This window comes from Microtus oregoni, unplaced genomic scaffold, assembly GCF_018167655.1.
Source record: "Microtus oregoni isolate MIOR12 unplaced genomic scaffold, Mior012 000052F_002, whole genome shotgun sequence".
Lineage (NCBI taxonomy): Eukaryota > Metazoa > Chordata > Mammalia > Rodentia > Cricetidae > Microtus > Microtus oregoni.
Window position 1 is genome coordinate 1,036,256 of NW_024543814.1, and position 25,047 is coordinate 1,061,302.

Here is a 25,047-nt window from a genome sequence, read left to right on the forward strand (position 1 = left end):
GATTTGGAAGGGATGGATTTTTTTTTAATTTTGTTTTGGTTTTACCAGTACCAGAGATTGAACCTGAAACTAAGACCTCATGGGTGCTGGTCAAATTGTTTACCACTGAACAACATCTTTAAGTGGTCTGAAATTATAATAAGTAAACTTCTACACCATGAGATTTGGAGATAAGAAAAGGCTAATGTCTAAGATTTGTCGGCCTATTTTATTTTTGTTGCTCTTGAGACAGGGTGTCTTGAATTACTGTATATCCAAGGATGAACTTAAATGCTTACTGCTTCTGCCCGCCATTGCCAAGAACTGGGATTAGAAGTGTGTGCCACCACACCCAGTGTATAGATCTGTTAATGCAGTCCATAGTTATACTCATTCATTTTTGCTCATTCATTGTAAGCTTCACCATGATCTCCAATCATTTTTGGTGATTTTAACATAAAGAGGAGCTGAGAACAAAGCTCAGTGCCATGGTTTTGAGAAGACCGGGTTAGGCACAAAAGATTGGTACCAATATAAATGTAATATAGTTGGGATCCATGCACTGTCCCAGCAATACCAATATCTGCACTTGAGTTGGATTCTCATTTCATTTTAATCAAAGATGGAAATGTTTCTAAGGGTTACAAATACTTTATGTTAAGAAAGCCAAAGAAATTTGTAAATACATAAGAATTTTCTTTTTTAATTATTTTTATTGAGCTCTATATTTTTCTCTGCTCCCCTCCCTACCTCTCCCCTCCCCTTCAACCCTCTCCCAAGGTCCCCATGCTCCCAATTTACTCAGGAGATCTTGTTTTTTTTTTTTTTTACTACCCATGCAGATTAGATCTATGTAAGTCTCTCTTAGGGTCCTCATTGTTGTCTAGGTTCTCTGGGATTGTGATTTGTGGGCTCGTTTTCTTTGCTTTATGTTTAAAAGCCACTTATGAGTAAGTACATGTGATAATTGTCTTTCTGTATCACAGGTTTACCTCACTGAAAATAATGTTTTCTAGCTCCATCTATTTGCCTAGAAAATTCAAGATGTTATTTTTTTCTATTGTGTAGTACTCCATTGTATAAATATACCACATTTTCCTAATCCATTCTTCAGTTGAATTTTCATCCCATTCCTGTCTGCAGAGCAGGTAGAGAGAGGAAAATAACCTGGCAGTAGGACGCAGGTAATCAGAGAGGAGTCATTTAGAGGCCCAACCAAAGTACTATTCTGCAGCAAAGTTTACAAGTTCCTTTGGAAAGATCTTCCGTATCTAGTAAGATTTCCAGAAATGAGGATTCTCAAAGGTCCCCACCAGAGGCCCTTGAGATGTTTATCAAAAAGCTTAACATATCCCACCAAGACCTCCCTGTAATTGAAATTCCATTCCCATGAAAATGAAGAGAAAGAATGTAGCAAAATTATAATAATATAATGCTAATGTCCACAAACAATGATAATTTTTACATGAGCTTTGTGTCTTTGAATTTTATCTCACTGTTTTTGTTACAAATAACTTGTTTTCCTTCCCGTGACCTGGTGAAATTTTTTTACAGCCTTCTTAAAACACCAAGTGCCTAACAATGGAACACATTTCTGGTCATTGTGCCCAGTTCTCAAAGATTTTGGTCTCTTTTGGATCAGTGACTGTATAAGTTATCTAGGCGTGAGATATAGGTTACAACGGAGGCGAAGACAAAGCAGTGGCTGGTAGGAAGCATGGATGCGACTAGCTGGGGAGGGGAAAGGACAGGGAAGAACAAAGGACAAAGGTAATCAGAAAGTGTGACTTCTCTGAAGAAACTTCATTATTAGTGCCATTTGGGTCGGGAGAAGAGATGGGTTACCATAGAAACGGTAGCCAGGCTCTGTAAGCAGATAATGCTTAAGCGGACTGAAGGCAGAGGCATGTGCAAGGGTCCTGAAGCAGGCAAGAGAAATGCAAATAACGCCTGTATGATTGGACAGTGGTGGCTAATAGCAAGTTCTGAGGCGAATCTGGGCAAGAGTCAAGGACAGGAGCACGAGGGCCTCCTGGGGAAGGCATGTGAGGATTCTGGAACATTTAAATGAAAAGTCCTCAGGGCACGTGAGGAAGTGGTTTTAAGTTTTTCAGGCATGACACATGCAATGTAGCAGAGACCAGAACAAAGCTGAGCTTGGTAGAGAGCTTATATGCTGCTATGCTGACGCAAGGGGGCAGGGGATTGACAAGCATGAGATTCAGAAGGTGTCGTTCACCTTTCTTTATCGGGTGTATGTGGGGGTCAGAAGACAACTTGTTGGAATCGAGTCTCTCCTTGTACCATGTGTGTTCAGGGGTTCTAACTTGGGTTGTCAGGCTTGGTGAAAGGTGTCTTGACCCAATGAGTCATCTCACCCAGCCAAGCTTTTGTTGTTTATTTTAAATTATCATAGCTGTTGTGCAAAAAAATTCCTTGGACAAGGACAAGAACGCAGGTGAGGAGCTCAACATAGTGGTACCAGGCTTGTGAGAGGAGAGATAGTCACATACATCTCGATCCTAGTACAATTCACTTTGGAGTTAGAGCCAACAATACTTTGATGTAAAAGATGAAGGAGAAATAAAAGAGAATCCTTAGATTTTTCTATTGTTTTTAATTGAGCTCTACATTTTTCCCGCTTCCCTCCCTTCCTCGCCTCTCCCCTTCTACCCTCTGCCGTGATTTGAAGTGCTGAGGAAGAACAAGATTATACACTTTGATGTTGACTTCACCAAGAGCAAGAATGAGTTAGTTGTAAAGTAACAAACCACTTAAAGTGAACTAGGGAGTGTGCACGCATGTGCAACAAATAGAATCATCCACTGAACACATAACTACTGAACCCTGACTGTGGGCCAGGCACTGTTCTAGTCTCTAGAAGAGCCGTACTCCATATAGACCCACACCCAACATAACACCTACACCACCCCATCTAACATATTGGGCAGACTCCAGTCCAATACATACTTGCTGTTTGACTCAACCCAAATTGTAGTTCAGATTCTGTAAGGCTGAATACATAGCTCAATGGTAGAGCACTTGCCCAGCGTGTTTGAGGTTGTGGGATCAGCCTACAGTAACCATGGAGGGAAAAAAAAAAAAGATATATTAGGTGTGACTATATTAAACCAATAGTTTGACATTAGTAGTGTCTTATCATAAAAAAAAATCACATATCCCCAGTATAAGATGGTATCAAAAGAGCCAAAATGCAGTGCAAAGTCTGGTGACATCATCTGCAATTTCTTTAGAGTCACCGAAAAAAAAAAAAAAACAAATACTATGTTAGTTTAAAAATAGTATAAATCTCTTTGGTAATAAGAAAAAAAAATCCAAACTTGAACGTCAGAAATTCAGCTGAATTCAGACATTTTCACATTAAGAGGCTGCAGCTTTATTGTTCTTTAAATCTAATCGTCATGGTCAAACTGAAAAGAGTAAATCAATGGACATCTTATTCTTAGACTCGACTCTTCCGAAATCGTTAGTTACTTCGGTAGAATATTTGGAGGTGATGCAAACAGTAAGATGAGGGCAGGTAGCAGTATTTACCCCAACTGGAATAAGAGCTTTACACATGCCCAAGACGGGAAGTTAAGCCCACCTACTCATACTTTCCAAAGGAGGCTGAGGCGTCAGACAGAAGGCGCCCTCACCCATGCTTTCAAAGGGAACGTAGAAGTGACTCAGAGCGCCTAGCACTCAGACCATTTCACACAGTGAGCTACGCTGCTTTGCTCTTGAGCACACGTTTCTGTGACTGACGGAATCCAGGAGAGGTTGCTTGGATAAGCAATTAGAGATGTAAGGAATGGTTGGGACAAAGAAATGACTCAGAGGTTAAAGAACACTTACTGCTCTTCCAGAGGCCACAGGTTCAACAGCCAGCACCCACCCAAGAGCTCACAACTGCCTGTAACTCTGGTCCCTGGGAATCCAACATCCGCTTCTGGCCTCCTTGGGCAATAAGCATGCATATGTTAAAAGACAGACATGTACACGGGTGAAAAACACAGTAAAATAAATAAATAAATGTTTGTTTTTTAAAGGAAGAAATGGTGTTAATGTTTTTTTTTTTTTTTTTTTTTTTTTTTTTTTTTTTTTTTTGGTTTTTTCGAGACAGGGTTTCTCTGTGGTTTTGGAGCCTGTCCTGGAACTAGCTCTTGTAGACCAGGCTGGTCTCGAACTCACAGAGATCCGCCTGCCTCTGCCTCCCGAGTGCTGGGATTAAAGGTGTGCGCCACCACCGCCCGGCAGTGTTAATGTTTTTTTGTTTTGTGTGTGTGCATGTGTGTTTGTACCAGGGAAACTTTACTCTAAGATATAAACTAAGCCAAGTCAGGTAATTGAGGTGTGGTAAGTGAGGAAAATCATTTGATGCGGGGAGGGGGGGGGAGGTAAAAGGAATGGGAGGAGGAGAGGGAGTGGAAACTGGGTTTGGAGTGTTAAATGAAAAAAAAATAGTTTTCTTTTTAAAAAAATAAAATAAAAAAGTAATTTTTTCTCTTTAAAATTATGTCTTTTTTTCTTTTTTTAAATTTATTTTTCCATTCAAAAAATTTACACTTCCTCCCCTCGCTCCCCCACTCACCCTCCTCCCTCCCCCTCCCTCCTTAAGAGAGGGCAGGGAACCCTGCCCTGTGGGAAGTCCACCCCACCCCCCATCCAGTCCTAAGAAGCTTTGCATCCAAATAGACAAATAGACTAGGGTCCCAAAAAGCCAGTACATGCAGTAGAAACAAGTCCCAGTGCCTTTATCATTGGCTTCTCAGTCAGGCCCCATTTACAGCCACATTCAGAGAGTCTGGTTTGATCACATGTTCATTCAGTCTAGGTCCAGCTGGATTTGGTGAGCTCCCATTAGAACAGTCACACTGTCTCACTGGGTGGACCAACCCCTCGCAGTCCAGATTTCCTTGCTCATCTTCTCCCTCCTTCTGCTCTTCATCTGGACCTTGGGGGCTCAGTCCATTGCTATGATGAGGGACTTCGTCGCTGGACGAAGACTCTATGGTGATAATCAAGATAATCATCAGTGTGATATTGGGGCAAGGCCAGTTCAAGCACCCTCTACTCTGCTGCCCAAGGACCTAGCTGGGGACATCCCCGTGGACACCTGGGATCCCCTCTAGAGCCAAGTCTCTTGCCAACCCTAAAATGGCTCCCTTAATGTAGATATCTTCTTCCCTGCTCCTATATCTGTCCTTCCTCCATCTCCACCCTCCCACTCCCCCACTCTCCAGTCTTTCCCTTTTCCCTTCTCTTTCCCCCTCTCCCCTTCCCCCACCCAACCTCTACACCCACCCCCATGCTCCCAACTTTTGCCAGGCAATTTTGTTTGCTTCCAATTTCCAAGAGGATCTATATATGTTTTTCTTTGGGTTGATCTTTTTATTTGGCTTCTCTAGGCTTGTCAACTATAGACTTAATGTCCTTTGTTTATGGCTAGAGTCCACTAATGAATGAGTACATTTCATATTCATCTTTTTGGGTCTGGGTTATCTCACTCAGGATAGTGTTTTCTATTTCCATCCATTTGCATGCAAAATTCAAAATGTCATTGGTTTTTACCGCTGAGTAGTACTCTAATGTGTATATGTTCCACACTTTCTTTATCCATTCTTGTAGTAATAGGAGCGGCGGGCTGTGTCCCGCCACCCTGCAGGCCACCAGGCTAGCTTTACACCCGAAATAATTACACGGAAACTGTATTCATTTAAACACTGCTTGGCCCATTAACTCTAGCCCTTACAGGCTAATTCTCATATTCCGATCAACCCATCTCTAATAAACTGTGTAGCATCAGTCTTACTGGGGAAGATTCAGCATGTCTGACCTGGCAGCTTGCTTCATGGCGTCTGCCTCAGAGAGCAGAGTTATGCGTCTGCCCGGGAGAGGGGAGCATGTCGTCTCTGAGCTCACTTCCTCTTCCTCCAAGCATTCTGTTCTGTTTACTCCTCCCACCTATGTTTTAACCTATGGGGCCAAGCAGTTTCTTTATTACTTAACCAATGACCCTCCTCCATCACATTCTTCCATTGAGGGGCATGTAGGTTGTTTCCAGGATCTGGCAATTATGATTTCTCCCTTCCCCCTCCTTTCTCTAAGATGTCCCATGCACCCCTCCTTGCTCTTTTCCAAATTCAGCACTCCTCTGGTCAGCCTGAAACTAAGCATACAAGTATCATTACACAGACTGCGCACGCTCTACTTAAGTATTTGTACATACACACATATACATATTACATGATGTTCTTTCTTTTCCTTAGGACGTAGTATCTGAAAGAGAGAGAGAGAGAGTCAGTAGAGGGAAAAGAACCCAAAAGAACACAGAGAAACGTTCACAAAGGGCTAAGGGATCAGATAGGTGTGGTGATTCACACAACCCAGCACGTCAGAGGTAGAGGCAGGAGACTCAGGACTCATACTTACACAGTGAGTTAGAGGTTAAAGCTACATACGAGAACAATGAATGTAATCCAAAGGCCAAACATATGGAGTACTGCTCTCAGAGAGACTAGAACAGCTCCTCAAACCATGCTACTGTTCAAACTAACAAGAATCAGTATTTTGTATTACATGGAAATGTTTGGTTTAGTTTTAAACACTTATTTGTGTGTGTGTGTGTGTGTGTGTGACTGTGTGTGACTCCATGTGTGACTCCGTGTGTGACTGTGTGTGTGTGTGTGTGTGTGTGTGTGTGTGTGTGTGTGTGTGTGTGTAGACCAGACGACACCTGGGAAGAACTGGTTCTCTCTTTCCACCATGAGTGAACTGAGGCTTGAACTTGGGTCCCTAGGCTTGGCAGCGAGCACCTTTTGGTTCTCTTTCCACCATGTGGGAACTGAGGCTTGAACTTGGGTCACTAGGCTTGGCAGCGAGCACCTTTTCTCACTGAGCCACCTCACCAAGCTTGTTTCCTTTTAAAAGGCAAGATGTTCATTATTTAAGAAAGGCAGAATAAGACTGAGAGCTAATTCTGATTTTCTCTCCAATCTTTGGGAGTTGGCAGGTAATTACGTGAGGAAAATAGATTGCATTAAGGACTGGAAAAGGCAACAGCTTCAAATACACTGGATTTGGTCCTCGGGACTCCAGAAAGACCGATTATTAACTACTTCTTGACAAGGAAGTAAAGGAGAAGAGTACTCAGAACAAATTACCCAAATTTCCCATTATCGGACTTCTCATGTAGACAACCATGATTTCAGTATTTCATTCAAACTGCCTGTTGTAGAACTCAGTCCTCTGAACACAACAGCTGCCATCTTCAGCAGTGCCACTATAGTTTCTTGCAAGAGATTGTCACTAGCAGGCCTGTTGACCATGCTGAGTCCTCAATGAAGGCAATGCAGCTGCTCACTAGACCCTCAGTGCTGACGCCAGCCACTCCACCCAGACTTTTGTATTCACTTCTGCCCTAATGCCCTAACTGCATGTGACTTCGGGGGGGGGGGGGTGTTAAGGGGATGACTAACTGGGGGGAGGGATTACATATACACGACTATGGAGAAGCTGCCATTCATTTCACGTGAAGACTTTTCAGGCAGCAGCATTGGGAGGTCACTCATGCCATAAGCAAGCCTTCACCCGTGCTCCGTAAGCACACCCAATAAATTTATCACTTCTCCAGGTTAGCTAACTTTGATGGGCTTCTACTTGGTTGTAAAGACCTTAAAAGGAGATAGACATTGTTTTCATCTCTCCAGGGAAGATATTCCTGAAATAGTGCCAAAGAAGATACTATCATCTTCTAAAATAGTTTGAGGTTTTTTCTTCTGTGTGTGTGTGTGGGGGGGGGGTTGTTACATCCATGTATATGTGGATACACATATATGCCAAAGGTCTATGTTGGGGTCTTCCTCTATTGCTCTCCACATTCATTTCTGAGACAAGGTCTCTCATTGAACCTGGAACTCAACCTATTTGGCAAGTCTAACTGTCCAGTGAGCTTCAGGGGTCCTGCTGTTTCCACCTCTCCAGAGAGAGGATCATAGGCGAGCACTGTTCTGGCTCACTTTTTCCATGGGTACTGGGTATCTGAACTCTCACTTTTTACATGGGTACTGGGTATCTGAACTCAAACTCTTATGTTTGTAAGGCAAGTATTTTACTTACTGAGCCATCTCTGTACCACCTGAATTTTTTTAATGGTTTATTCTTTATATCCCTACCAAAGTTTCCCCTTCCTCCTCTCTTCCCAGCCCACTCCACCTCCCCTCTTGATATAATGAGAACAGGAGAATTCTGGGAAGGAGGAAGTTGATTCCTCCCACTCCTGCCTAGACCACCGAAGCAGCAGAATGTGATCTGCCTCACTGAAAAAAGGTACTGAGCCACGTGGCTAACATAGACCAGAAAAATGGGTTAATCAAGATGTGAGAGCTAGCCAGTGAGAGGCTAGAGCTAATGGGCCAATCAGCTGATAATTTATGGAGACCTATGTGTGATTTTCTTTGGTAATAAATAGTTGTGGGGTACTGGGCGGGACAAAAACAACAACAAACAAACAGCCTGGCCCCCTCCATGTTACAGAATGGCGCCCACGTGGATAACTGCACCCACAGAAAGCCTGAGAAAGCTTGGGAAAGACTAGAGTAAAGCATTTTGGTTTTCAGCTGTAGCAGGTCAAAAACTGAGCTGTTTTAAAATGCAGGCTTTCTGGGCCTTCCTGCCAGGGAAAACTCTGACTCTTTCAAGCAGGTGGCCAAGACTATGGAGCTATGGATACAATGTTGCAGTTTGCTTCCTGGCAAGGACCTTGAAATGCCATAGGAGCTTTTCAGTGTTGTTTATACACTGTTGCAGCTAAACGCCAGAGTTGTGGCAAAAAACTTCTCCATATTCCTTAGCAAATTAAAGACACATGTGGTCAGAAAAAGAGAGATATACAGTAAAGAGAAATTCAAAGAGTAAGAAAACCTCTAAATGGTTTACAGTGTGTTAAAAATATATACAGGCTAAAGATTAAAGTTCTAGAAAGAAGAAAGAAAGAAAGAAAGAAAGAAAGAAAGAAAGAAAGAAAGAAAGAAAGAAAGAAAGAAAGAAAGAAAGAAAGAAAGAAAGAAAGAAAGCCGGGCGGTGGTGGCGCACGCCTTTAATCCCAGCACTCGGGAGGCAGAGGCAGGCGGATCTCTGTGAGTTCGAGACCAGCCTGGTCTACAAGAGCTAGTTCCAGGACAGGCTCCAAAGCCACAGAGAAACCCTGTCTCGAAAAACCAAAAAAAAAAAAAAAAAAAAAAAAAAAAAAAAAAAGAAAGAAAGTAAAAAAAAGAATGAATGAATCCTGAGAGGCAGAGACAGACAGATCTCCATGTTACACCCTCCATGTTACACCCCCCATGTTACACCCTCTGCCCCCTACCCCTCCTCCATTCCTATTCTGAAAAAAGGCAAGAGTCTCCCATGGGTTATTAACCAAATATGGCATATCAAGTTGCAATAAGACTAGGCACCTCTTCTCATATTAATGCTGGACAAGTCAACCAAAAAGGAGGCAAGACTCAGAGGCAGCCCCTGCTCCCACTGTTAGGAGTCCCACATGAACACAAAGCTACACAACCGTGTAAAGTTCTAGGTGAGCCCCTTGCAGGCTCCCTGGTTGTTGATTCAGTCTCTGTGAGCCCCTATGAGCCCAGGTTAGTTGACTCTGTGGGTTTTCTTGTGGTGTTCTTGACCCCTCTGGCTCCTACAATCCTTCCTTCCCTCTTCAGCAGGATTCCCTGAGCTTTGCCTAATGTTTGGCTGTGGCTCTCTGCATCTGTCTGATATTTCTTAGTCCAGAGTACACATGGACTAGAGAGCAGGGTGTTCAAGCCATTCAAAAGTATGCCTACAGACACTTTTTTTCATAAACTATGGGTTGAAATCCATGTGATATATTTGAAAATCTTGTGAGTAGTCCTAAAAAAACTGTTTAAAATTTTCTTGTTGAGTGTTTTGCCTGCATGCATGTACATGCACTATGTGCATGTCTGATGTCTGTGAAGGTCAGAAGAGGGCTTTGGATCCCCGGGACTGGAGTTACAGGTGCTTGTGAGTCCCCACGTGGCTGTTGGGAATTGAAGCCAGGTCCACTGCAAAACCAACAAGTACTCTTAACTTCTGAGCCAATCCTCCAGCCTTTAAGGAGCATTAAAGGCAGAAACAGAATTATTGAGCAAGTACTGTATGGTTTTAAATAGGTAGTCCCATTATTTGACAATTTCATACATGTATATAATTTATTTTCATTATTTTTACCCATTAGACTTTGCTAATTCATTTATACCACTGCACAAATTATTAACCATTTCATGGCTGTTGTGACTTCTAGTGTTCACATGAAAAAAGTATGAATACTTTTTTTTTTACCAACTATAAGAACTTAAAAAATTTGAACAGGTTATAAGAACAGCATACCCTAGTTGAAACACACACAGTAAGCTGCTGTGGTTGACAAGGCTTTGACAATCAAGTCCAAAACATAGTATTACTGTCATATTTCTCAACTGCAAATGGTAAGGGGTCTTTGCCAAGCAGTGTTAATCCTTCTTAATCCCCCAAACAACTGATCAGATGCACTGTTTAATGGCAGAGTCTGGATTTTCAAATTATGCTTTTCTTCCTGAGACAGGGTTTCACTATGAGGCTGAGGCTGGCCTGAACATGAGGATGGCCTGTCTGCCAAGTACTGTGATTACAGGTGTGTGCTGCCTCTATAGTCAAAATCACACACTTCCCACGAGGACCCCTCTTGTCATAGTTGTAGACCTAATTTATGTTGTCGAACTGCCCATTCCAACCAATGTGTATTGAAGGCAAAGCATTGCTTTCCTTTAGAGATAGTCCGTAATAGGTGGACATTTGAGCACTGATGCAGTTCAATGCTCCCAACAGAAGTTTTCAACACTACATCAGCAAGTTCACCAATACTGAATTGGGAAAGCTCGATCAAGGATGATTCATAATTGTATTAGAGCAACCTGATGTGGCACAATAAAAGAACCATGATTCTAAAACAAAACAAAAATTATATTCCTAAGGAAAAATGTTCTTAATCTCCAGTGGAATCCATGAACCTCTCAAAACTGTATTCAAAAAAAAAAAACTGTATTCAAGAAGCTGTGTAGTGCTTGTGCGTCCCATCTTTCTGCAGAGAGATCTCGTAACTTTAGTCATCTTCTAAACTGGCACAGTCCAGTCGGATCACCTTTTCTCTGTTTTCAATCACTCAAGCTATGGACCACATGTACATCTTGTTTTTAATAGAAAGGGGGTAAAAAAGAAAGCAGGTAACTTCCAAGGATTGGTGAAGGAGCTTAAAATGTCATTTCTTCTGTCTTTAGGACCAAATTGTAGTGCAGAAGGGGGAAGGTTAACCCAAGTGGTAACACAGCTGGAAGCAAGAGGTGTGGGGGGAATCAAGCAATATTTGATTCCAAACACAAATCAACTCAAGTCCACATTTCAGTTTCTGCATATTATCAATTCACCTTTATTTCTGATTATCACAAACTCCAATTCGGATACTTTAAAAATATTCTCTTGCATGCATTTAATAAATCCAGCAGAAAACAGGTATCCAGTTTACCTGCATTGAACTATGAAGTTTTACCTGAAGAGCCAATAAACATATTTAAATGCAATGGTACAGGTGAGAACAGAAACCTTCGAGACGTTAGTCTGATGGCATCCTACCCCTATGCACATGTTGATGTAACACTACTACTGACCCTGAAGCACAGGCAAATAGAGACACAGAGCTCTCCCTAAAAAGCAAGTGGAAAGGATTAAATCTCATCATCCTCATCACTACTGAGGGCAAAGCTGCTGTCTGTGGACTGAGACCCGTCTTCCTTCACATCCCCCACAGTCCCTCTCTCATCAGAATCATCAAACAACTTCTCATTAAGACCTTCTTCGTCATCAAAAAACTTCTCATTGGAAGTATCTTCAAACAGCTTGTCATTGGTATCTTCATCTTTCTTTACATCCGTATCTTCTTCCTCTTCCTTTTCATCAGAGTCATCGAAGAGCTTCTCATCTATGTCATCTTCCTCATTGTCATCAGCATCCCCACACTCCTCATCTGCTTCTAAGTAGTCATCATTCTCGTCAGACTCATCCTCAAAAACCCTTTCATATACGACTGCTTCCTCTTCGTCTTCCTCCTCCTTTTCATCCACGTCTTCATCAAACTCTCTCTCAGAGCCTTCATCATCTAACACTCTCTCAGAGCCTTCTTCAAATTCCGATTTGTCACTATCATTTTCTTCTGATTCTTTCTCGACATTTTCAGGAGACTCCTTGTCAGAGGCATCCTGGTCGAAAGCTTTTTTAACACCATTTTCTTCTAAGTCTTTGTCAGAACCATCTTCAGACTGCTTCTCTAAGCAGTCTTCCTCAGATGCTGAGTCATCATCTTCTGACTCTTTCTTGAAGCTGTCTGCCCCTTCAGACTCTCTGCTATGGTCACTGTCTTCAGACCCTTTGGCAAGGCCATTCTTTTCATAATTATCTTTGCCTTTCTTCTTAGATTCTCTTTCAGGACCACACCCTTGAGACTCCTTTTTAGGATTACCCTCTTCAAGCTCACTCTCAGGGAAGCCTTCTTCACTCTCTCTCTTTGGGCAGCCCTCTTCATTCTCTCTCTCAGGGTCATCTTCATCAGACTCACTTTCTTTAGCATCTTTTTCAGAAGCATTTCCTTCAAATTCTCCTCCATCTTCTGCCTTTTCAAACTTATTTTCATCTGCCTTTTCAAACTTATTTTCATCTGCCTTTTCAAACTTATTTTCATCGATAGTTTCTCCAAATGCCATTCCAGTTATAGCTTCCTGAGCATCTGTGTTAGACATGCTCAGATGCTCTGAAAAATGCCTTCCTCTGGAAGGCCCTGCCTTTTCTGAAGCACAGACGGAATCCATGCGCTGGAGGCCTCTGTTGGCCTCAGGAGCATTGAGGAATGCCTCCCAGCCTCTCAGCCTTTCCTCTCTTTCTCTTGATGTCTCCTCTACCTGCACACAAACAGGAACTAAGGTTAAGGCTTCTCTGGGCATTTCTAATACTGACACAAGTACCGTGGTTCTGTAAAGCAACTCTTCTAAAGCAATCTAAACACTTCCTTACTCTGCTCTCCAAAACTATATACCTTGATTACACAATCTCATATCCGGGTAACCTTAGAAACGTCATATAAATATATACAAATACCCAAGGGCTGCTGAAATGGTTCATTTCCTTAAAACATTACTGTTGGAGTTCTGGCCACTCTCTGTAATAAGGGAGATAAGGAATACCTTAGTTTATTCTGCTCCTTTCTAATCATTCTGAGTAAACCTCAAAATTTCAGACTGACAAACTGGGAAGTGATAAGTTTTTCTCTATCCTCCAATGTAAAACATTATTTACAAGATGTATTATACAAAACAGATTAAGCAAACCCCAAAGTAGATCTGTAGCTGACAATGCAGCAGTTCCTGCACCCCTGACAGCTGCAGGATTTACCTGGTAATCTGTAGTCCCATCCCAGGCTTGAGCAGTGATTTGACGGCCACCAAACCACCTTCCATCAAGAGTCTGAATACAATAATCAGCCTCCTCTGGTTCCCTGAAGGACACAGAGGCCACACCATCTGGGTGCCTCTAAAAAGACAAGAAGAAGGACTGAATGACAAGATTAAAAATCAGATCCACATTTCATAAGACAGGTAAAGAGTAGTGTTCTCCTGACACTCTGAAGTAAAAAACTTCTGAAATCTTTCTTCCCTTTTATTCCAGCCAGTGGTCAGCTGCTTCTTTAGCTTCATCTTGTCTAGCAAGAACCAGCAGTGTCTGCAAATGTTTGTTAACAATACTATCCAAGAGGTAAGACCCTGAGATTGTCAAGAGTGTTGTCTCGAAGGTCAGATGTGTCCTGGGATTAAATCCTGCCTGTCAGGAGCTGAACGAGCACTGAGCAAGGGCTGCCACATGAAAAGATGTGGCCTCCTCATCTGTACAGATAGTAGCTACTTACTTCAAAGGGATTCTGAGGATTAAGCAACATGACCTGTAAAGTCCCTTGCAGCACACCAGCAATCCACTGTAAGAAATGGTACTTTTCTTCACATAGGTACTTTTTATCAGTTTCTGAAGTTTAGAGAAAACTAAACATGAGGTTTTCTCCTTGACTATGATCAGGTAAGTAATCCAGAGAAAGGTAAGAACTTTGAGGAAACTGATGTTCCATACATTTTCTTCTAGTTATTCTTTAAGAGTCAGAAGGAAGGGAAATAAGCTCAGGAAATGAAAACAATCCAAGACTTGCTTTGTAAACCATGTTCACTGAACTACCACTGACAGACAGCAGGCCTGAGATACAAAAACACTTATCTAAACTCTAGGGCAATCCAAGTCACTTCCTCAGCCTGGAAGATGTCAGGACTGACTGGTACAAGCCATGAACTTACATCAAACAGAAGGAGCTTCCTAATCTGTCCAAACTTGGAACATTCTACTCGAAGGTCTTCTCTGATCTCATTCAGAACCAATGGATCATCCTGTAAAAACAAAGGATTAAAATGGAGTTTCCTCCTTCTTTATAATTTAAGAACCAAATTTATTACGGTGACAAGTTAACATATGCAAAACAGTACTCTGCTTAATGTTAAGTGCATTTGTCTTCAGACCACAGTAATAAACAAAGAAACTCAAAACAAAATTAAGTTAGATGATTTCACTCAGTGCTACGAGTTTAGTCTACTCAGAGTGAGAGAGAGGAAATGGACAAGCATGGCAGAGAGGAGGACAGTAGCAAAAGAAAACTGGAGATTTATACGTATGTGTATTTCTTAAAATATTCTTGTTGCTTTTCCACATATGTGCTAACAAACAAACACTGAAGTACTGCTGGTACTGGTGGTCTCTAGTTCAGGATTCTCCTCCCAGAACTCTAGAAGGATTCAAGACTCCCAGTAAAGATGAATAGAACTCTAACCTTTAGGGCATGAAAAGGGGCAGAAAGGAACACCTCACCTCTGCTCCACAGTAGCCTAATTCTTCCCTTCTCCAAGACTCTTTAACCTAGTAAGCTACACATGTAACTTTCTGATCTAAACTTTACACTAAGATGGTGAACAATGACCATGCATGGTTCCTGGACAAGTCCTTATTACAGTTAATTTCCCTAGCTACATCTTGTTTTATCTACCAAGGCTATTGAAATAAGAAGCTTACATGTAGCTTCTCACATTGTACACTTCTACTGGACTGTGTTGATGTGCACAAAAAGAAATTTCCCTTCATGTTGGAGTTGTGATTCTTCATTTCTTGATATTCAACCTTTCCTGGCAGAGTATTTTTGGTTAAGGCTTCAAACTCAACACTGAACCCATCTAAAGTTACATTACAAAATTATCCTTCATTATTTACCCTAATATCAGAGAGTATTTTTAGGTATATATCTTCTAACATTACTCAAGTATTTGGAATAAAAATATATGCCATCCTTCCAAATAGAAGTTTTTTTTCTGATACCTTGGGGTAATCCAACAAGGTTTTTTTTTTCTCTAAAGAGCTTAATGTTGGCGTCTTTTCTTTAGGTTCGTAACCAGTCTTCAGTCAAACTAAACAATCCTTAAAATTCCTCTTTAACCCTTCTATCAGGTGTTACACAATATACCAGGATGAATCTTAGTTTTAATAATAATTTGTGGTGGCTTTATTTAGATTGTGCAGATATAGATTGATATGATTTGAGGTCCAGGTTCAGAACCCTGAACAAAAAAGCAAGACAACTACCATCATTCTTGTCAACAGGCTCTCATCATGAAGTATGGAGATAAGGCTGAACCGTCCATTTTAAGGCCCTTGCTAAGGGCCTAAACTAAAACTATCTTTTTTTTTTTTTTTTTTTTTTTTGGTTTTTCGAGACAGGGTTTCTCTGTGGCTTTGGAGCCTGTCCTGGATTTTAACACTGTTGACATCGTGAACAAAAAGAATAAGATTAAACACAGACTGCACCTAAAATGTTTCCAAATCAGAATGTTTACATTAGGAACATTTTCTTCCTTTATGTCCAAAATGTTATCATTAATTCCAGAACCAGGAAAAGAAAACAAAAGTTGTAGTATCCATCCACACTAGCAGACGATATCAGTGGCACAAGGCAGTGTAAGCTATTTTATTTGCTGCTTTGGGGATTTTAATATATTCACTAAAGAACTCGGTGAAAATGTGGTTCTAAAAAACAACCTCCACTATAAATATCAGATTTCTTTAAGGATCAAATTTCTATTATTAACACCAAGTTTTCAGATACAACTGGTATTCTCCATCAAAATCAGCTGGTGCTTACGGAACTGTACTACAAATCCAAGCTGTTCCCATCAATCTTTGAGTTCAGATAGCCAGCAGCTGTGATTTTGGCCACAGTATGAATATAAACTGTCTTATCTAGGATATAATCAAAAGAACACTGGGATAAACACAGGGAGTTCCAAATCCAGCTTCTTTGTTTTATTTTCCTATCCTACCCATGACTACAGGAATGGAATATGCCTTGACAAAGATGGAGCATGGTAGGCTTTGGACCCTCCTGTAAGAAAACATACCAGAATTTGTAGATGTTAAAAAACCACTTCCTACCTCAAAATCTGTGGGGTGAAACATATTTTTGATGATGACAACTCGTTCATGTCGCATCCGGGATGGTCCAGCTCTCCTCTCAGGTCTCCAATCCAACTGCCTAAAGTAACAAAAAAGTAACAGTAAACTAAAACCTGGGTCCAGATTTGTAGGAGAAAATAAAAGGATGAATATAATCCTTTAGTGCAAGCTTAATGATAGTCATTTTCTGGTTCCAACATAGTTCCACAGAACTTTCTGGAGTCATCAGCTGGACACCAAATCCTTGGCCACACAGAACACTACTACAGGACACCACTGTACTGACTTATATCCTACACCTGGCTTTCCCATTTACTTTAAATTATCTCTCGAGTACTATATTTAATACCTTTTACAATGTAAATGCTATGTAAGGAGCTGTCATGCTGCACTGTATAGACACTGATGAGAAGAAAAAATTGGTATGCGTTTGATACAATAAGTTCACAGATAAAGAACCATGTATATGAATGGCTGATAGTACTTTGAAACCAAAAACCATTTTAAATTTGTATGTAATTTTTAACAGAAAAGAACACACTGAAGACTACTGTATATAGTATACTATATATTACACTGAATAGTATACTACTACTGGCTCTTCGCTATAATCTTATATTTTCCTGATACTGTTTGTAAAATCTGACATGTTTATTTTAACTAAACCTGTAAAACACATGGAACCACACAGAAAATTTGATGATCATTTTATCATGAGTTTAAGCATAATGCTAGAATTTCAGTATAATCCACTGGTGAAAGTATTTATCATTTTGACTAATTTCCTAAAACTAGCATATGTCAAAATATGCTTAAAATCAAATTACTAGGAATAGAATGTGACATTTTATATATATATATATATATATATATACACACACACACAAATATACACAACTATATAGTAAATGTAGTGATAAAAACCTGTATCACTCCTAACCTTTACTAACAAATTTGTATAAACAAATATAGGTCCTGGCAATTGATTTCAATCCACTCTGAAAGAGAAGTCATGGTTCTGGAATATAAGCTTCAACTCTTCATTCCATGTTCAATACTAAGCTCAATTAAGTTCCCTTTTACATGATAAATTATCACCTCCAAAATTAAGTTCTTCATTTACTGAGGAGGGACTAGAAGCTGCAAGGATGAGGGACAGGAAGTGTGGAAAGAGGTGATGGAGGGAAGATGAAGTTCAATGATGACATTGATCATGAGTCCATCACTCATCACTTTGTTTTTAAATAAAGAAGCCTAGAACCCAGTTAAAAGAAATCATCCTAGAAAAAGTAAACCCTCCTCACCACTGCCAAATCAGTCCATGTGAGAGATTGCTTGGCGATCCCTGACTAGCTAATGAAATTCTTTTAGAATAATCTGTAAACGTGCTTGATGTAACAAAACTAAGTAGCTATTACCAAAAATATACTTTAAAATATGTATATGAAACTTTTCAAAAAAGAAGAAAATATGCTTTTAAAATATGTATATGAAACTTTACAAAAAAGAAGAATATAATACAAACTTCTGTTGCAGAGACAGTTTCTTCTTATAATCTTTACACTTCTTCTTCTTTTTTGAGGCATCATACTCGCCCTTCAGCTGGAACTTTGCCACCTCCACATGCAACTTGTAGCCTCTAATTTCATCTTCATCCAAAAGTTTTAATGCAAGTTCCACAGATTCTTTCTTTATAATGGCAAATAAAATAGTCAGTAAAGTTGAGCACTAAAACAAAACTTGAGATCTTGAGATAAACAATGCCACTATTTGTTTGGGGATAAAGAATCCTAACCTATAAATCAGGAAAGTTGTGTTCAAAACACAGCTATACTTCCAACACCTGTGTTAACTTAGGCATGTGACTAGTTCTCTGAACACCAACTTCTCAATCTGCAAAAAGCTAAAATAATATCTTCATCACAGAGTTTCCGACAAAATTAGATAAAAGAGTATATTATATTAGGGTACGGCATACAGTAGATGTTCAGTAAGTTATATTATTGGATAATTTTTGTCTCCAGAAGACCAAATTTCCCGTCTGCAGAATGAGAGGAGCTGAATAATTTTTGTGGAATATCCCAGTTTTGAAACTCTGGAACATTTACTTAACAGTAGATGATTCAAGGAATGGAAATAATACAGGTAAACCTTAATGTTCAGTATCAAGCTAAAATGTAGGTCTGTAATAACATACTGAGTAGAAGATAATTATTTAATGGCTAATATATTAAATGCATTTATGGATTCTAGGTCCTACTCAAACAGAGTCAAAGATTTAAAGGTATAAGGGAAGTGCAAAAGGACCACTGACCTCAGCTGCTCAAATCAAATATGGATACTGGAGCAATAAACTTTATTTTCTAAAGTGCAATTTACTGGCTTAACAATATGTTACTTTTGTTAGCCCTAAGTTTTATATAAAAGTGTTTCACTAAGCAATATATTTCTTTAAAAATCCTATCATGGAGCTGAAGAGATGGCTCAACAGTTAAGTGCCCTTGCTGCTTTTTTTTTTTTTTTTTTTTTTTGCAGAGAAGTCAAGTTCAGTTTCCAGGAGCCATAGTGGGTGGCTCACAACGATCTACAATTCCAGTTCCATGGGATACAACATCTTCTGGCCTCTGCAGGCAACAGCACTCATGTGTATATAAATTCATGAACACACACACACACGCACATTTAAGAAAATAATTTTTTATAAACATTCAATCAACACCCTCCTCTTTGAAAACTTCACAGATTTTTAGTCATCCTTGAACTGGTAAAATTCTCAAATATTACATATCAATACACAAAACTGTCATGGTTGTGTTAGTGTCCACTAACCCATCTTGCTTTAAAAAACAGATTAAAAGCTGATAACCCCAAAGCTTTCCAGCTTAAATCTACTGTCGTCTGACCCCACTGTATGCTGTCCACTAACTACACACCTAGGATATTTGTATTATTACATTATCTTTTTTACTTTAATTTGTAGTTATTTTCAGGTTCTATGAAAAATTCCTATGCCATAATTGGGGCCATTTGTTTTATGCCAAGCAACAATGAACAATACACGCTCCTAAGGTGACCAGTATTCCAGTAATGATAATTTTCTTTCACAATAAGCAACCCCTGTACAAAAGAACACAGAAATTCTGAAAATTTCCATTTGAGTTCTCTTCTGTAGTGTTGAAATCAGTAAGTAAAATTCATTATCTTCTTTCCAGTCTAACTTGAAGTTAGGAAATTCTCTCTGTAAAGAGCCGGTAAGTAAATAGTTTAGGTTTGGAGGGTCAGAGGTTGATGCTACTGAGAAACACAAAAGCAGCCACACATAAAGGCGTTGGTAAGCATACTTGTGTTCTGACAAAATTTTATTTGCAAAAATAGGTGGCAGGTTAGACTTTGGTAACGCCATTCCAATTCATTCTAATGTGCAAATAATGTCACTGGCATTTTTTTCTTCTCAGATTTTTAAACAGCTGATTACATAAATCAATAATGAGATCTTTACAGCGAGATTTTTTTGGAGTTAAGAAAAGCCCCTCGATCACATATTGACATAACATTTTGACCCTGAAGCAAACAGTTTCTTAAAACAAGCAAATAACTCTAGTGTTACTGACTTTTGGATTTTACTCTGTCTTACTTAATACTCTTTTGTGTTATGTATTTGCACCCTTAGTCAAATATACTGTATAGAAGCAGTAATTTATATATAGTAAAAATTTGATACGGTACGAGCATCACCTATATACAATCACAGTCTGAAATTTCAGTTTTCTTTCTATTCTGTTTTAGATGGTTCTTGGTTTAGGTTAGCATCTATAAAAGATTCCAGCCCTGGCTCCTGAGTTAAAATTGGGGAGACAAGAGATGTACTGGACCATATACCAACCTTTAGATAGCAGCAAAGCCCATCTCCTTTAAGATTTCCTTCATTATCTTTGTAAAGTTTGACCTTAAATTCTTCTGTCTGAGGATCTCTCATAATAATGCCAAATTTGGACATAAGCTGTATGAATTCATCCACTGTGATGTCTGGAGGCAGACCTGTAATTTCAGAGAATAATTTTCAAGCATGTAATGAAGATAAAAGTTATTTAGCATTTTACCAACAAGTAACCTACAACAAAGGTAAGAGAAATGCTGATTTGTGTAAATGAGTGCAAAAAGTTCCTATCTATAAATCTGAATGTCATTCACATTTTATATATTAAAAATGCATCACAGTTATGTTATGCTATGCTTCACTACATCTCAACAGATAAACTGATGTAAATCATCTAAGGCAGGCATACAGAAGAGCATGGAAAATTACATAATTTCTCTTTGTTCTATACTAGTAAATTCCAAGTTAACATGAACAGCTGAACAAAACACTCTAAAAATTAGAAATCACTTAGCACAAAGTCATGACACTAAGTGTTTCCAGCCTTAAAGCTGCATTAAAAAGGGATAAATACCTGACACATATACATTTGTATTTCTGTCTTCTTCGACATGGAACCATCCTAAAAATCAAAATGAAATAAATAAAATATTTGTAAGAAACAACAAGAATCACATCATGAAATCTTGGCAGTTTCTTAAAACTTTTAGAAGGGTCTCTTATATTTAAGAAGACTAAGATTAATTCAAATCACTTCCCACTTTCAAAATATATAAACTTTTTGACTGAGAAAAATATATAAACTTTTTGTTCTAAGGCTCTCTCTGAAAAAAAGACTATCTCAAATCTTAATGGCTTTAAGCCTATTTTAAAGTGAAAACTCATATTACCATTCCTTTATTGCTAATGTAATTCTCCAAAATGTAAAATGTATTATTCATGCATTTTCCTATTTCATTTTTAAACGTGGGTTTTGCAAAACAGAACCACTTGCCTGAATCAGCCTTTCTCTTTTCTCCCCTCTTTTTGGAGTCAGTGGCTTCGGGGATTTCTCTTTGTGGAGGTTCTTCTACAGTCTTCATGTTGGTGTCCTGGACATTTGCAGTAGAACTAGATGCGCCATCACTAGAAAAGCCGTAATTAGCCTGATACGTAGCAATGAAATCTTCGGTGATCTAAATGGGTTAAGTCAGCACACATGAAAACATGGTTACTTCACTTGTGTTATACATTCAATAATATAATCTAAGACTTAACTGTTTATGCCATGGTAGCTGTAATAAAATATAATGTGAGAAGTCCCTTATATCAAAACTGTGTAATATGATAAAAAACAGATGAAAGTACTTGGATTGCCAAAACAAAAAGCATGATAGAGAATTTTAAGTGACGCCAGTACCTTTTCTACTTGTTTTATAAATTACTACTTCTCTACAGTATAGTTGACCAACGTGGCCAATACATAAAACAAAAGAAGTATCAAATAGTGAGACAGAGGAAAACCAAAAGTCAACTAGAAATCTAATTATAGAATCCACTTTTGGGTGCACAGATGCACAAAAATACATACGAACACTAAGATTTTTAAGTTTATGACTGAAACTGGCAACTGTGCTACAACACAATGTCCATTTTAGTTCGAGCACTAATTCACATTAGGGCTTAGTGGCATAACAAAATGAAAGACAAGGCCAATGCGCACCCATCGTCTTGGCTTTGCAGAGGAAAGCACGATTGGAGAAAGGCTGAATGAAGTTATTTATGAGTTAGGTCTATCACTTCAAACCCAAAGTTTGAAGAACTATGGTTTTCAACTACAAAAGATAGTTATCAAGTAACTGCTTGTTGGACTACTAAAAGCACTCAGAAGGAAGAAGAAACCACATCTACATTCAAGTTGGCACTGTGAGTTCAGAAGCAGGATAGTAAACTTCAACAATCTGGGGAGCTTGAGATATGCAGACATAGAAAAGCGGAATGAAGAGCGGATATAACTTTTAAGCTAACAATCTGTCTACGCGATGGAGACAAGTTCTGTGTTGTTGGCTGTCGCGTCGCTTTCATACTGATGGGCTAAGACTAGCAGGGAACGTTCAGCATACAATTTCCCCGCCAGGCTTGCACCAGTTCTTTCATCAGCAATTCCCAAGTACTCAAAAGAAACGTTGAGACCTCTTCCAACCACTTTCCGTGCTTTCCTGGTTATATTCCTGTGGCTACTAGATGCGCTGGAACAAAATTCCGTAGAGAAATAAAGCAAGATGCGAGAAAAGTTTATTCAATGGAATGAGGTAAAAGGCTGCTTTCCCCCACCCCCCACCCAACCAACAAGCTCCATTCTGTCCACAGCACGTTCACTAAACACCTCACAGAAGTTTGACGATACAGGAAAAAACTGTTACTAAGGTGTTTTCCTTGGTGTTTTTCTCTTTGCAATAAAAAGCAGTCATCAATAGAATAACCAACTGTGACCTTCGCAAAAAAAATTAATAAGGCATAAAAAACCTACTAAGGCACCACCCTAAGAGTTACTTTCCTTTATACTTCGGTACTGCAATAGACTGGACAAATAGAAGAGCCATCAACCACCGGTTCGAGGACCTAGTAGTTCAGCAGAGCAAACTAAGAGGGGTGTCCCGCAAGGGTGTCCAGGGAACCCCACAGCCCCGCTCCAGAGTGGCACTCAAGCGACTCTTTTGTACCTTAGGAAACCAAGCCTTCTTATCAAGGTCCCACTCGTAGGGAGTGTCATCGGGCGGCTGTCCCAAAGAATCGGTTTCTCCAGACGGGTCATTCTGGGTGTCACCGTCCTTGGGGTCTCCGTACAATTCTTGCAGTCGCAACTGCTCATCAAACTCGTCGTTCCCGCTTAAGTTGTTGCCACTCATGTTTCTGACCTGGTCCCAGGGACACTGCTCAGAAAAGTGAAGAGGCCAAGACGACTCTGGAGAGGAGCAGAGAATGGGAGGTCGGCAGTGCCCGGAATGTGCGGTGCAGCCCCCTGGCCCGCCGCCCCGCAGCGCCCCAGCAATCCCCGGGAAGCTAGAGTCGCACCGCCCAGGCTCCGCCCTCCCGCCCGCCCCCACGCGCGGGCATGCGCCTTGAGGCTGCGGGCGCAAGCGCGGCCACCCACCTGGCGGGCTCGGCGGGGCCTTGACGCCACCGCTTGGGCCAGGACGAGGCGGAAGCGCGCAGGCGCGCCGGCACTGCAGCCGCCAGCTCCGGAGGCACCCCAGCTTCCTCCCGCCACAACAGGAAATTACTGGAGCACGAAGTCCCCCCGCTCAGGCTGCTGCAGTCGCCATTATCCGCGCGGCGACGTAGTGGGTCGCGCCGGCACGCCCCCCTCTGGCGTCAAAGGACCGCGACGCCTGCGAGAGCCAGGGGCGGGACTCCGAAGGTGCGCGGCCGCCCCTTGTCCCTACGGGAACGCCCCAGCGATCCGCGACGACGCATCCAACAGAAATCCATGACATCTCAGGAACCCTGGACTCGGTGGGGTCCTCTGCTGTTCGGACGACGCGATAGCCTGAAAAAAAGACGCGGGACTCTTCCAGCAGAGCTGGCGCTGATTGGGCTTTGCGGCAGCCGCCATCTTGGGGAGGTGGGTGGGACCGTGGGACAATTTTCTCCCGCTTCGCGAAAGCCCTGCGCCTTGCTCAGGCAAATCTCCGCCCCTACGAATGAACCAAGTATTTATTTTTAAATTCTTGTCCCTGGGTCCACATGGCTTTTGTTTATCATAGTAACCCAAACAATGTAATTTGCTGTTTGGGGGTCTGGTGAGTGAATGAGTGAACGAACGAGGGGCAGAAGGTTCCATCACTTCCTAATCTCACCCCCTTTTTATTCAGCTGGTACCACCTTCAGGCTGCAGTTGGTGAGGGTAACACTTGCCTACAACATACTGCAAGGGATCAGAGGTGCTCAAGCCTGGCACTTGAAGCTTGACTGTTAACATCCCCATGTACAGATAAATACCACCTGGACCATGTGGCTCCATTTCTTCGTGTGTTACACAGCCCACTAACTGCTCTAAGCAGAACTTTCCCCCCAAAATATTCTATGCATCTTCAAAAGTGAGGAAGACAGGCGCAGATCAAGGGAGAGACCCAGTTATGGTTTGGTGAACGATAAGAGAAGTACTAGATACTAAGTAGCGATTATTTTGTTTTAAAGCATCCTTTATACTAAAAAACTAGAAAATTCTAAAGAACTCTTCTTGTATGTGGATTGCAACATTTGTTGCTGTTAACTATGTACAATTTTAATTCATTAGAGGTGGCAATGAACTCTATATTGTGGGGGCCAGCCATGATAAGCTAAGTCTGGGCAGGTCACCCAAAAGAAGTCCTTTACTTCCAACCATTACCACCTGGGATTCTGGCCATCAATGAGTTTAAATGGAGTCTGGAGTGTCAATAGTTTATCCAGAGACAACGCCACAGGAACCACAGGCCAGGCCAAAGATTGCCCAACCCCCACCCAAAAGCAGACCATTCAAAGGAAATGCCTGGCATTCTGAGAGCTGTAGATAGAGACACCTGCCAGCGCACCTC

General features: G+C 40.7%; 1 protein-coding gene across 2 annotated transcripts; it reads right to left on the reverse strand.

Annotated features, from left to right (window-relative positions):
• Positions 1-11,444: 11,444 nt before the first annotated feature.
• Positions 11,445-23,885, reverse strand: LOC121437377 (HIV Tat-specific factor 1 homolog). 2 transcript variants are annotated; one of them, XM_041637262.1, is made up of 10 exons: positions 23,622-23,885; positions 23,191-23,432; positions 21,483-21,663; positions 21,063-21,110; positions 20,495-20,649; positions 18,137-18,300; positions 16,591-16,690; positions 14,415-14,504; positions 13,471-13,608; positions 11,445-12,980 (listed from the first exon to the last, which is right to left on the reverse strand). In XM_041637262.1, the coding sequence occupies exons 2-10, from the start codon at positions 23,374-23,376 to the stop codon at positions 11,754-11,756; spliced, it is 2,289 nt and encodes a 762-aa protein (XP_041493196.1). In that variant the 5' UTR covers positions 23,377-23,432; positions 23,622-23,885; the 3' UTR covers positions 11,445-11,753. The 2 variants fall into 2 exon arrangements, with proteins under 2 accessions (XP_041493196.1, XP_041493198.1); XM_041637264.1 differs by lacking the exon at positions 23,622-23,885 and having other exon boundaries at positions 23,191-23,545.
• Between the last annotated feature and the right edge of the window lie 1,162 nt (positions 23,886-25,047).

Coding starts and splice junctions, on each gene's coding strand:
- LOC121437377 (XM_041637262.1), bottom strand. CDS start 23,376: ATGAGTGGCAACAACTTAAGCGGGAACGACGAGTTTGATGAGCAGTTG. Junction 14,505..16,590: donor TTCACCCCACAGATTTTGAG/GTAGGAAGTGGT, acceptor TTGTTTTTACAG/GATGATCCATTGGTTCTGAA. Junction 13,609..14,414: donor GGAAGCTCCTTCTGTTTGAT/GTAAGTTCATGG, acceptor TTGTCTTTTTAG/AGGCACCCAGATGGTGTGGC.